General features: G+C 38.9%; 2 protein-coding genes across 2 annotated transcripts; both read right to left on the bottom strand.

Annotated features, from left to right (window-relative positions):
* Nucleotides 1-631: 631 nt before the first annotated feature.
* On the bottom strand, nucleotides 632-5,039 carry adra2b (adrenoceptor alpha 2B). The gene has a single exon (XM_048210489.1). The coding sequence runs from the start codon at nucleotides 3,921-3,923 to the stop codon at nucleotides 2,403-2,405; it is 1,521 nt and encodes a 506-aa protein (XP_048066446.1). The 5' UTR covers nucleotides 3,924-5,039; the 3' UTR covers nucleotides 632-2,402.
* A 5,478-nt stretch (nucleotides 5,040-10,517) lies between these two features.
* On the bottom strand, nucleotides 10,518-13,740 carry dusp2 (dual specificity phosphatase 2). Its single transcript, XM_048210424.1, is given in 5 exon segments — nucleotides 10,518-11,606; nucleotides 11,609-11,743; nucleotides 11,836-12,055; nucleotides 12,163-12,293; nucleotides 13,024-13,740. Coding segments are annotated over 5 exon segments (996 nt in total). The 5' UTR covers nucleotides 13,418-13,740; the 3' UTR covers nucleotides 10,518-11,490.
* Between the last annotated feature and the right edge of the window lie 344 nt (nucleotides 13,741-14,084).

Below are 14,084 nucleotides of genomic sequence, written 5' to 3'. Positions count from 1 at the left end.
ATGCCTATTTTCCATTCCATCATTTTTAAAGTGCTGTCTTGATAAAAAAAAAAAAAAAAAAGGCAATTAACACCAAAGAAGCTGAACCTGCTTTTTAAGTATTAAACTTCGTCCAGTGTTAATCCCCAATCCCATTGTATTGTGTTCAGAAACATTACCATTCCTAATGCAATCATGCCTGTGAATATTAATTTTTTAAAAAGGATTTGAAGGGTGTCAAATTGACCTTAAGGGAGACTGTTAAGGGAGTTTATCCATCCGTATCAACATAAATCTGCCAAAGCACCAATTAATTCCAATACTGTACATCAAAACATCTGCCTTGGCCATTTGAATACAAATTTCCTCTCTATAAGTTATCTATCTAGTATATTTGCATTTTAATCCGTAAAAAATAGTTAAGTTATTGTTGTCCATTCCATATGTTTGCAGATACAAAACTCATAAAAACAAGGATCTGCAGACAATTTTTAAATGCATGGTTCTCATAAAGCCCTTTCTATTAGAAAAACCTAATTTTCGTTTCACAATTTTCAACGCAGTGTCCCAATGACGCCTGTCAAGATAAAAATCTGTTCATCTGTATAAGGAGCCATCGTTTTTCTCTAACAGCAATGAGTCAGTTGGCACACACAGCTCAGCGGTTTTATTTTTAAAGAGCAGTGGAAAACCAACAGCATTACACTGAAGAAAGAGGAGTCAAGGAGGCAAAAGGGATACAGTTACCAGGATCCTGTCAATCACAAAGCTTTTAAATTTGCAGCCCGAATGCAATGTCCTGACACATACAAAAAAAGTCATACCAAAATAAAAAAAGTACAGTAGGAGGATTTTCAATTGCGTTAGCTAATACTGAACTCTTCATGTCTGTTTTCTCCTTGGGGAAAGCAAAAAATTTGGGAATATATGAGGGGGAAACAATAGGAAATAGGATAAATAAATACAAAATCATTCACATAATAATTTACAGCTCTCATCTTAGATTTGCCTCATTTGTCTCAAAGTGATTTGTTCAAAATGAACTGCAATAAAACGATTCTTTTGAAATAAACTCTGGTTTAAGAAGATACTAAATGAGTTTAGCAGCAAAACATGTAAAAGCATTGGCACGAGAAGTAGCTGAATCATAGCACTGGCAGATATGGCAAACCAGCCACATTTATCAAGCACATACATATATAGTTGAACTGGTGCCAGTGGAATCAGGGGAGGAATATGGACTCGCACACCGTCACTTATGCAAAGAAACCTCCACGCAACAACATTCGCACACCCTCTCACACACAGCATACATTTCCAAACACACACGGCAGTTGGACACAATTCACAATTTTGCTCTGCACACACACACACACGGGGATCATTAGCAAAAAAAGACAATGACCAAAGAAATAGAAAGCATCACTGCTATCAGCCCTTAGTCCCAAAGTATCACCCTGCTGAATGTTCAGACATTTAGGGTGCAGTAGATCAGTGTACACCAACAAATGATCATTTGTTCTTTTATACAAAGAAAAGTGCTGAACCAAGTCAGAAAGAGCGCCTCCAGTGAAATCAGGAGGTGTTTGTGTCATCTGACACAGTCATTAAAGTCATTTTTTGATGATGCAAAGAGTCTTATCATATTTTTTAAAAAAAGACCATTTGTCCTAATACATATCAAAAGTTCCCGTAATAAACATTTTGCTATCTTAAAGCCTATTGGCAACCAGTCCAAGACGGAAAAAGACAGCTTTCTCCCATCCATGACAGGTGTTCTGTATTCACAGAGCTTTTCTGCATCAGAGCATGTTTTAAATCTCCCCAATGGCCCTGCACTAGGGGGGGATCTGTAACTAGAAGCCTTAACGTTCGTTTGGAGAAACTTGCGTCAGCTCATTTCATACACATTGCCCCTGGCAAGGATTACCACAAGTGTATTTTGTGTCTTTCAGCTTTGTTCCGCAGAAGTAATGCTGTGTAGGCATCAGGTAGACCAATCAGCATGGAAAAGCTGTACGTAAAAATTCTGAATGGTGAAATCCTTCGAGAAATCCAAGTTTGCAGTACCACCAAGGCCTTGTGTACTTAGAAAGGCAAGATAACCGAAAAAAAAATACAATAACCTTCGTATTGTGCTCCGTGTGCTGTGGCTTGTCCTCACAGGTGTGCGATAGTCTACAGAAATTCTTTTGTTTTCAGGCTTGATTTGTCAATGTCTGAATATTTTTGGATTAGCCCCATTTATAGCACAACCTGGTCAAGATATAAAGTCATTCGAATCGCATGATGTCCTTACTTCACAGGGCAGCACAAAAAGCCCTTCATTTATGTCGCAACAGCACCGTTATTGTGCTTCTTTTAGTCCATGTTCTGAATAGCTTTATATTTGTTGTCCGAGGAGGCAATCCACCTCAGGAGCTTCAGAAGAATGTGCCTTTGGTGTTCGTGCAGAGAATCTTTTTGAAGGCTCTGCGGAAGTCTTTGTTGAAGATGGTGTAGATGACCGGGTTGAGGCAGCTGTTGCAGTAGCCGATCCAGAAGAAGAATTTAAAGAGCGGCTCTGGCAGGGAGCATGTCTCTGGGCACACAGCCTGTAGGCTGTACGAGAAGAAGAAGGGGAACCAGCAGATGACAAAGACGCCGATTACCACCGCCAGCACAAAGGTGAAGCGTTTCTCTCGGTTCACCATTGCTTTGCGGCGTGCCGAGTTGGGCGTTCCTTCCTGCTTCATCCTCCGGGTCACCAGCTTGGCACCTTTGGCGGTGGCGATCATGTCCCTGTATTTCTGGATAGTGGCGGGGGAATGGATGCCACTCGGCGTCACGGCCGGAGTGCAAGGGACCTCTAACCCCCTCCCACCTTGCTCTGTGTCCGAGTCAGAGCTCATGCTCTCTCCGTTATTATTGTCGGGCTGTTTCTTGATCTTCTTTGCCTTCTTACCTCCTTTAGCTTTATTAGGAGCCATTTCAGATGAATTCGAAGGAGACAGGGAGGGACACGGTGTGGTTGGCGTCAAGGCTGTCGAAGGGGCTTGCAAAAGGTTGTTGGCAATCGGGTTGCTTGTCTCCTGCTGGGCGGACTCCACTTGGGACACAGCCAGAGTTGGAGGCCTAGGGTTTTTATGCAGGGAAGCGGGTGTTTCATCGCCTCTTCCATTTTGTAGACCCTCCTTTTCGAGCTTGTGCTCAGGTGTCGCGGCATTAGCTGGGACCTCTTTGCGGGGCTCCCCTGGAGGACACCGTGTGCGCTGCTTGGCAATCTGGTAGATCCTCATGTAGACTAAGATCATAATCAGACAAGGAGCAAAGAAGGAACCGATAGTAGAGTATAAGATGTACCAGCGCTCATCATTGAGCTGACATTGTGGCAGCCCACCTGAATCGCCACCTTTCTTGTTCATGGAGAGTAACGGTGGAAAGGAGATTACTGCTGAGATCAGCCACACCACCAAAATTGCACATTTGATGCGTTTGTGCGTCCGCTTTGCGCCGTATGTGACGGCGCGTGAGATAGACATGTAGCGGTCTAGACTGATGGCGCACAGGTGTACTATAGAGGAAGTGCAGAACAACACATCCAACGCCAGGTAAATCTCACACCATACTGAGCGGAAATACCAGTAGCCCATCAGTTCATTGGCCAGCGAAAATGGGATGATGAGGGTGGCTACCAAGATGTCTGCAGCCGCAAGGGAGACCAAGAAGAGATTCTGGGGTCCTCTTAGTGAACGGCTGGTTAAAACAGCGATGATGACCAAAATATTGCCCACGATTGTAATAAGAATCATCAACGTGATGGCTGTTGCAAAGGCAGCTGTGGCTTCTGGAGAGTATGGGGCGAGTTTTATCTTACTCTGGTTACAAGTGGGTGAAGACGTGCCTCCGGTGACATTGATGTTGTGGCCAGGCAGACCCGTGCCTGCAGAGCACGCGCTATCCATGACTGCCTATGCCCTGCCACTGAGTGTGCACGTGGACTAGTCTTCTCTATTGTAATCCGAATGTGATGAGCAATTTCGATCAGCTGTTTTTTTTTTTTTTTTTTTCTTCTAAGAACTTAGTAGAAGATATTTTGTTAAATATTAGATTAATATATAAACCCCCTTACGTATAAACGAATGAATACATCTCTAACTGCAGTAAATATATGGCAGCCATTGTAATGTCAGATCTGATCGAGTGTTTGGTACTTTATTACTTTGCGTCACATTAAAAACGGAATAAACGTTTGGAACAGATATGGAAACGTGCGAATTAATTTACAGGACAACAATCAAATAAATTAAATGTCAGATTAAATCGAATGAATTATAATTTACGGTTGTGATTAACTATAATTTACAAATGAAAATGTGAGGGGAAAAAATAAAACAAAAACCGCCTAGAACCAATGCAAAAAAATATGAGACCGATTAATTGCAAATATATAAAAGATGCGCAATATTGTGCTTCTGTAAATGATTTGGAAAACAGTTATTCAGTAATAACATTTTAAATATCCAAGTTAAGAATAAAAATGTTGTAAATTCATAACAAGTTCTTACAAAACAAATATATTGGAATGCTTAAAGTAGGTTACCCAGATGCACAACCCTCCACGGAGCGCGAGGCTTTAAATATAAATCTCCAGAGAGCACGCAGCAGCGCGCGGCGATGTGCCAGTTTCCCCTCACAGTTTTCACAAGTTTGCAAAAGGAATTTAAGCGCAGCAACTACCCTGATAGATGATGGAGTCTGATGTAGTTGTGTCGTTGTTACATTCCTGAGTGTAGAAAGTCGGCATAATAAAGAATCAGAGGCACACCAAATGTGTCGGGCATGTCCAAGCACTAAAAAGAAGTATGTCTGAAAACAGTTTGTCGTCCGTGTCCCTCCGTGTTTCTCCCGTTTTAGTCACAGTATCTCATTCAGTAGGTTAAATGTCTTCTACGTGCCTCGCGCATTACCTCAGTGACAGTTTTAAGTATTAGTGCGGCTCGCGCGAGCCGCTCTGGCTTCATATCTACGCAGCGGTTCTCCTCAGTACCCCAGTATAAGTGATGTCAGGACGGGCGTCATAAGGCAACTCTTCCCTCCCACTTAAAAGCCTGACCTATCCTAAAACTCTATTGACAAACAAATACAGGCGTGTAGTGAGTGCAATTAAAATAATACATTTTGGAGAGGTTAACAATCCAAACAGCTTGTGTCTATGCAAAATGGATAAAGGTAATGATTTTGATTAATGATATTTATACAACGAAGAGTACAGGGTTAATGTTGCTGTATATTCGTTTACATTAACTCGACCACCGCAAACAGGATATATTGTAAAGCATCATGTTGTCTATGGAAAATGAAAGGTTGTTTTGCAGTTTAAGGTGTTTCTGACTACATCCAGCAAAAAGCAACTAATTAAAAAGTAAGTATAGCAACAGTAAAAGCAACAGAGACCTGTTTGAAACGTTTAAAACTTTAATCACAGACTGTGCTCTCGTGCGTAAAAGGACTCGTGACAATCGAGCGCTTCCTCCGCACCGTATTCGCGCTTCATTTCATAAAGATCAAGTGGTTTAATGTTCTCTTCAGATGATAAAGTGCAACATATACCCAATTGCAATTTACAAGCTCTCCAAGCGTATCCATTAGGATCAGTGAATTTCTGTTTCCTGAATCACCTGTATTACAGTCGTGATTTTAGCAAAGAACACACAGAACGTTATGTCAAAAGGGTCGAATGAGTTGCAGTATTTCCAGTATCCAAAAATATATTAAATAAATATTTGCACGAAGCAGTATTTCGCACAGAGAGCCCTTAAGTGGAGTACTGTTTTAGATAGATAGATAGATAGATAGATAGATAGATAGATAGATAGATAGATAGATAGATAGATAGATAGATAGATAGATAGATAGATAGATAGATAGATAGATAGATAGATAGATAGATAGGAGGGAAGAGACACTTTGTTCATTTACAAAAACTATGGTAAACGGTAAACTATGGTAAGCGCTGCCCCCTTATGGACAACAAAATAAAAACAGACACGTTCTCAGAAGAATATTTCACCATAACTTTGCAGGTATCCGATTATTTAATACGCAAATATTTCTTCATTGATCCAGCAGGCAATGTATTTTGCTCGATTATGTATTCATACAAAAATCCTTCAAGTTATTGCAATGTTGTTGCAAGATGACAATCATTTGCACTTGCGTCAATCCACAATTTTTAAACTGGGTTCATACTGTGTAAAGCCTGTTCTTATCGACTAAATTGCTTGGCAAGATATCTAAATCTTAACGGGTGTTAAAGAATTTCCACTGCATGTTAGGTTATTTTTCCATTAATGTCTGCATGCCATCTAAGATCATGACACTCCTGAGGATGAAGTTCTCTTTGGAAGCTATTTTTTCCCCCAGTAGCTTTCAATAAGTTCAAGATGTTCCTTCTGGGGAGAAGTCATTTTCTTCTTAGTAGTGATAGACTGATATATAAGAGAGGCCTTTTAATTCGAATATTAATGAAATAAAAGGCTATTTAAGTGTACTTAGAGTGCACTTTGATGACTGTTTCTCAACACACTTAAGTGCACTTTTAAAAAATGCACTTTAAAATAACATCAAATTAAAGTTTTACCTTAAAGGATTAGTTCACTTTTAAAATGAAAATTACCCAATGAATTACTCACCTCAAGCCATCCTAGGTGTATATGACTTTCTTCTTTCAATCGGATTTATATTATTAATCAACCTGTCCCTGATGCTCCAAATCTTTATAATGGCAGTGCACGGAACCACCTGTTTGAAGCCCGAAAAAAGTGCATCCATCCATCATAATTGTACTACACACAGGCTTCTGAAGCGAAGCAATGCGTTTGTGTAAGAAAAATATCCATATTTACACATTATAAAGAAGAATAACTAGCTTCCGCCAGACCGCCTTCTGTATTCAACTTACGGAAAAAGCGTAACTGACGTTGCGTCGCGAGAATTTTCGTTTAAATTAACTGCTTGTCAGCACTTTTCGACAGTTGCTTCAAAGACAATAGAGCAATTATGAAATTACAGATATAAAGATGTACTTAAGTCCTACAGTATATGTCAAAAAAACAAAAACTAATGAAAATAATCATTTTCATTTCATTGCAAATAACATGCATTACACGTAAGTATATTCTGTAGACTATATAGCCTACAATATTCTTTATAAGTATATTAGGCTACTTATGTAATAAGTACTTTTATATATATATACTTTTTGGCCATTTTGAGATTATCAGCATCTGCTGATACTCTTCTAAATTAGCATAACAAAACATTAATCACTACTAAATCTCCCTTACCATTAATCTTGCACACACACACAAAAAAAAAACATTATATAACACTTAATTTTAGCATTTACTCTTCCTTTCGAATGCCATGGGTAAAGCATGCAGGGAAATAGAAATCCCAGTCCAGTTTCAGTTAAACTTAAGTTAGTCTAAATTAAAAGAAATGAGTTCATACAACTCAAAACAATGAAACAGTTGAATTTACTTGAAATATGTCAGTGCTGTGAACTCAAAAGAAAAAGAAAGTTCTAAATACTCATAGCAGTTAATTTAACTGAACTAATTTGTTCAATTTAAGTTTGTCCTACTCAAACCAATTAAGTATTTTGAGCATTCGGGTTCACAGTGTAACCATGTTGGCTGATCCTCTTGTATCAGTTCAAAATCTGCAGACGGCCTTGTAATGGGCATTTTAATTTGAGTAGCTAAACAATGTATAAAAAAGCTAGTTTAATTAGATCCTTTTTATCTATTAGCTTATGACTTTTGGTGTATATCACAGTCCATTTTATGTCAGAAAGGTTTTGTAAGTTTGTTTAAAAGAGAGAAGAAGGAGATTATGAATGTGTCATGCTTCTATTGATAATTCTGCAATTTCTGATGGCAATGAAAGCAGTAGCATGCCGAGCAGCATTAAGGAGAGTTATTTGAAGCAACCTCGATTCCAAACAACAAAAGCAAACCCACTGTGACTTTATATCATGTTCCTGCTGTTATGAGCAAGATGATGGCGTGAAAGTTCACAAACAGAATTAACCCCGGACAACATGCAGATTTTCCAATTCACTTAGCTGACAAAGCACACTGGAGCTGACAAGACTGCAAATATTCCCATAGCTGTTGTAAGCATTATTTAAATTATTTATTTAGGTGCTGCTGTTAGAATAATGGCGCCAAATGTAAAGTGCGGATATGATTTCAGTCGCTGTTTAATAGCTCTAAAAGCCTAAATATTGGGTAATATTTAATTCAGAACTATAGTGAGCCCCTCAATGGCACTGAAACTAAACCAAACTGTTAAGGCTGCATCCAATTAAAATTTCGATTTAAAACTGCAACAGTAGGCAAATAAGTTAAAACGTTTGGCAGATAGCATCGCACCAGAGCTGTTAGTCTCAGAAGATGTTATGGGTTTTAAGGGAGATGTGCGAGAGTTAACGCATGACCCTACCAGTGTTTTCATCACAGGATCTGTCTCACATGGGCAACCGCAATCTGTTTTTAATTTTTCACCTTAAAGGGATAGTTCACCCAAAAAATGAACATTTTGTCATCACTTACTCACCCTTAAGCTGTTCCAAACCCGTATGAGTTTCTTTCTTGTGCTGAACACAAAAGAAGATATTTTAAAGAGTGTTGGTAATCATTCAACACATTTATCACAACACGTTATTTGGAGGGTGACCTCAAAAGACGTTGGTAGAATCTGTCAGTGAGTAAGAATGATTGATTTGATTAAAAAAGATAAAAGGAAAACTACATTCAGTGCTGCGTTAAACAAATTAAGCCATCATTTTATTTACATATTAAAATGAGTGGAAGGTTGGTAATCAGACCGTTGGCAGTAGCCATTGACTTCCATTGAAATTCAATGGTGTCAACTGTTTGGTTACCAACATTCTTTAAAATATCTTCTTTTGTGTTCAGCAGAAACTCATACAGGTTTGGAACAACATGAGGATGAGTAAATAATGACAAAACTTTCATTTTGGGTGAACTATCCTGTTTAGAACCATCAATGTCTGGCAGAAATCTAAACTAATCAATGTTTTCCATGCCCAGTGCTCACAATGAAAGAGCTGTAGATGCTGATGGCTGTAGGCAGCGATGACCTTCTGTAGCACAATCACCCCACAAGCTCTTTGATTTGTTTTTTTTTATCTCTATCTCTATCTTTATCTCTATCTCTATCTCTGATTTGCTGATGAATCCCAAACAACTGGAGCCTATCCAGGGTCTGGGGTCACAGGCGATGAAACACCCTGAATTGTGGCTCACACACAGACACATTCACAGATAATTAGTGACTCCAACTGACATATGCTGCATGTCTTTGGAATGTGGGGAAACCAAAGCACCCATAGGAAACCCACACAGACACAGGGAGAACATGCAAACTCCACACAGGGACTTGAACCAGGGACCAATAATAATAATAAATGCCACTTTCCTCAGTAGCCCCTCACTGAAGAACACACAAGATCCAGGGGGGGGAGACAGGTAGGTTTAGGGATATGTAAAGTGGGAGGAGTTGGATCCAGATCCAGGAGGTGAAGATGGGTAGGTTTAGATCCAGAGGGCGGAGTCGGGTAGGTTTAGGGATATGTAAAGTGGGAGGTGTTGGATCTAGATCCAACCCCGCCCTCTGGATCTTATGTACTGCAGTGAGGACCATCTCACTTTCCTGTATTAATTCTTGACAGTCAACGCCTTTTACTTTGAACAATCAGCAGATGGCGCTGTGGTAAAAGATTTCCACTGCTTGTATCTTGTAGTAAAACCAGCAATCCAAAATGTGGTAATTTGCCATATTAATATTTTTTTTTTTTTAAGATTAGCACAGCAGTGAATGTACAGTATGTCAATAAATATTGTGTGACAATGTGAAATAAACTAAGAAATCTGCAATGTTATCAAACATTTAGGGCCAGTAAGATTTGTTTTTAAGAAACTGCAACTTATTTTAGCAAGTACACCTTAAATTGATTAAGATGGAAGATTTCTATTTCAAATAATTGCTGTTCTTTTGAACTTTCTATCAGTAATGTATTACAGTTTCCACAAAAATATTAAGCAACTGTTTTCAAAATTGATAATAATAAGAAATGTTTCTTGAGCAGCATATTAGAATGATTTCTGAAGAATCATGTGACACTGAAAACTGGAGTAATGATGCTGAACATTCAGCTTTGCCAGCAGAGGAATAAATTATATTAAAATTATATTTTCAAATTGATTTAAAAAAAAAAAATGTATTCATATTTCACTGTATTGCTCTTTTCACTGCAATTTTGATCAAATCAATGCTGCCATGGTAAGCATAAGTCTTCAAAAATATAAAAAATATGATGTGTAATTCTCATAATTGTAAATTGTGCATGTAATATTTCTCATATGTAGTAATTTCTGATTATTTGGAAATAAGGGGGGTCAGAATCTGTCAGTGAGTAAGAATGATTGATTTGATTAAAAAGATAAAAAGAAAACTACATTCAGTTCTGCATTAAACAAATGAATCCATCATTTTATTTACATATTAAAATGAGTGAACCACATAGCTTACAAAAGATCTTAACAAAACAAATATAAAGTGCATCGCTTGAATGAAAATAGATAAATAAATATTCACAAAAACAGGAAATAACACTTCATAAAAAAATAAAATACTTTAGCAAGTGGCTTTAGTGCCTTTATCTATCGCAACACAATTTAACTTAATTTTAAAATGACCTAAGATCACAGTTTGTCAGGTCTTTGCCCTTTAAAACTTGTCTGAGACTGACAATTAGACTAACTTCATGGAAAAACTTGACATTTACCACACAGAAGACTAACCACACATCACAGCCATATATGGTCACAGCATCAGTCACTGCAGTCAAATGGAACATTGACTGATGCAACATCATTTCAGATGATCTGCAGACATACATCCTAAACATATACTTTTGCTGAAGGCCAAATGAAAATGCTGTAGCAGACTATATTACTCTTAGAGGATTGGCAGGACAGAAGTTGTTCGTCTGTTTTATCAATATCTCAGATACAAGTTATCTTGGGTTTGATGTTATAAGATTACAATAGTAGTCAAGTGCACAGTGTCACAATGACATGTGACTATTAATTTTCCATGAGGGCTATTGGGTGTAGCGGTGTGTCAGCGACACCACTGCCATTCGGAAACGTCAACTATTTATAGTTTGTATTGCCATAAACAATCAAGAACAGGTAGTCAGTTGATGCCGTCTACAGCTTTACCCAAACAAGTTGAGTTATTGCCATGGTGTTAGTTTAAAGGGTGGTTGATCTCCTTATTAAGAGTCTGTCAGTTTGTACACCCATAGCATCAAACAAAAACTTCCTTTAAGCACCTTTGTAGATTTGTCTTTGAGGTCAAAGCTGCAACCAGTATATCTGAAAGTTAGTGGGGCCAGTTCAAGACTTCTTGACTGATACTGTCCGTACGCTGATACTAAAACGCAGTGCCACTGTTTTCTCTGTCTAGCACAGAATAGGGACACAAAACATCCGTCTCGAACTGCAGAAGTTGGCCCATGAAAGCTAGATTGGGTGAGATGACTTGTCGCGGCGTTTTACAAAGTCAAAGGCCTCGTCCAGACGGACACGTCGAGCGTGTATGAGGTACGCCAGGCAGATGGTGGCTGACCGGGAGATTCCTGCTTGACAGTGGACCAGCACTCGCCCGCCACTCTCTTTTATCGAATCTGCAGGTGCAATGAAGGTGAGAGTTAGTTTTGAGCTCGTCTTTATTTTTCTGAAGGATTCAGAAATCTCTTTTTACCGTAAGAAGACTTACCAATAAAGTGGATGGCCTCTGGAAAGAGCACGCGTATGTCTGCGGCCAGACTGTCCTCCACCTTCAGAGTTTTGTACTGAAGTTCCTCCTCAAACAGGTTCGGACAGGAAGAGGATACGTTGAGCACAGCTGTGATCCCACATCTCTCCAGAGTCTCTCGTCTGGATGAGTGATGGGCACTGCCCAGGAAAAGGAAGGGGAGGATTTCAACTGGACCACCCTGGGAATCAAAAAAGATAAAAATCAATGAGTATATTCCAAAGATATTGTGTGATATTAAAAGTCATTGGATAATTTGTTATGATTGTGAGATTTCTAATAACCAACCTGATCATAGAGAGGAGTCTTTCTTCCGGACACAACGGGCTCTGGTTCATTGAGAGAAGGATAATTTGAGCACATGACAGGAGTGCTAAAGCAGAGCTCTGGATAAAGTGCAAAGAACCCGTCAAATCCACCTAGAAATGGTCAAAGAAAACATTTTTGGTTAGTTTTGCACATTTCATTTTATGGGTTTGACAAAATAGAGCAAGCAAACATCTCCACAATTTTAATAGGCTTCCAAGTGCATCACCAAATTCCTTTTTTTGATTAGAAATAACCTTTGATTACAATGTAAAACACTAAAATAATGTCAATTTCTACCTTTTAATATTATATTAATTTATTCATTCATTTTTCAGTTATTTTTTACTTGAATAAAACAGTTCATTCAGATGTTATTCATTGTTATGTTAGCCTACCTGACAAAACATTTTTACAGTGCAACATTTTACCATTTGCAAATATATATGAGCTATTTATGTTTATTAAATATAATTATTTTCGTTGATATAAGTTAATATAGTCATATTAAATCATATTATTCCAGTTAATTAAACTGTTACCACATTTTTTAAAGTTAGCCTACCTTCCAAACAATGTAAATGTATTTACAATATAAATACATAGAAATATAAAATATAGCAATTTAGAACTAAATTAAGGTATTCTTAAAAAGAATGACAACATGTAAGTCAGGTTGAGTCATATTAAATCATATAGTTCCAGTTCATTTAGATGAAGCTTTTTAGGTTTCCCGCCGAACAATTTTTTAGTGTATAAAATGAATATTTTTTCTCAGCAATTGAACTAAATTTAAGTATTCTCCAAAAACAATGACAACAATTCTAGTTTTGTGAAGTTTACCTTGTAAGAAGCAGATATGCGTCGAGGCAGACTGGACCTCTAACTGAAGGGCACTGATGAGGAGACTGGCCAGACTCTCGCTCTTCAAATCCCTGACTGACCGACTGTTTTCATCCAGGACCACCACCGGAGAGAAGTCCCCGTTCCGCAGCTGGGCCAGGAGCGCCTTGTCGGCCACCAACCACTCCAGAGACACCACGGAGCTCTTGGATCTCCGTCTCAGCATGGAATTCCAGTTGACGTTGCGGGACTCGAGGATGTGCGTTCGGGAGAAGGCAAGGAAAGGCCGACAATCCAACACGATGCATCCCCCAGACGCGAAGAGCTCAGAGGGAGTCCGCAAAATATGAACTAACTCACTACCTGAGATCTCGAGAGGGTCGCCGATACCCATGACCTCTCCAGACAAACAACAGTCGTGAGTAGAAACGGATATTCTTCACAGCATCAACAACAGCGCGTTCAATATGGGAACGTATTTTTGTCCACTGGAAATTAAGTACTATAAACAATGACAAAATAGATGACACAAAACAATATTATTGTGTCCGTAGAGGTGTGTTTTCACAGTATTATTACTTTAAAATGAACTTCGAATAATTTACTCTTCAACTGTAAATATATAATCTTCGTCTGTATTTCGTCAAAGCTTGGTTTTAAAGTCCTTTATTTCTCAGCAGATGTGATTCTACAGAACAGGCGGGGTTGGAAACAGTATTTGTATCAAGTCTCCTCCGCCACAGCCACGCCTTCGTTTTCCACATAAGGAACAGACGTCACGTACGGAAGCACCATATATGGCCCGTTGTCGTAGACCGACATTCCAAATATGGGTCTTGACGCGCTCTACGCTCTTTTCCCACCGGCACGTGGTCGTTGGGGTTACCCGTGTTTTTTATGTTGTGACGTGCAGTACCATAGGGCCTTACAACCGCAACACTTTGGCACACGGCCTATTATGAGTCGACACCTGTGTGGTGGCTTGAGGGCTTTGGGCAAGGTCACAAGTGTTAGATCGTTAAATCAGGAAAATCAACCACGCGACGAGGGCGATGATGTTA

This window comes from Megalobrama amblycephala, linkage group LG12 (assembly GCF_018812025.1).
Source record: "Megalobrama amblycephala isolate DHTTF-2021 linkage group LG12, ASM1881202v1, whole genome shotgun sequence".
Classification (NCBI taxonomy): domain Eukaryota; kingdom Metazoa; phylum Chordata; class Actinopteri; order Cypriniformes; family Xenocyprididae; genus Megalobrama; species Megalobrama amblycephala.
This window is presented reverse-complemented; position numbering and strand designations above follow the sequence as displayed.

Coding starts and splice junctions, on each gene's coding strand:
- adra2b (XM_048210489.1), bottom strand. CDS start 3,923: ATGGATAGCGCGTGCTCTGCAGGCACGGGTCTGCCTGGCCACAACATC.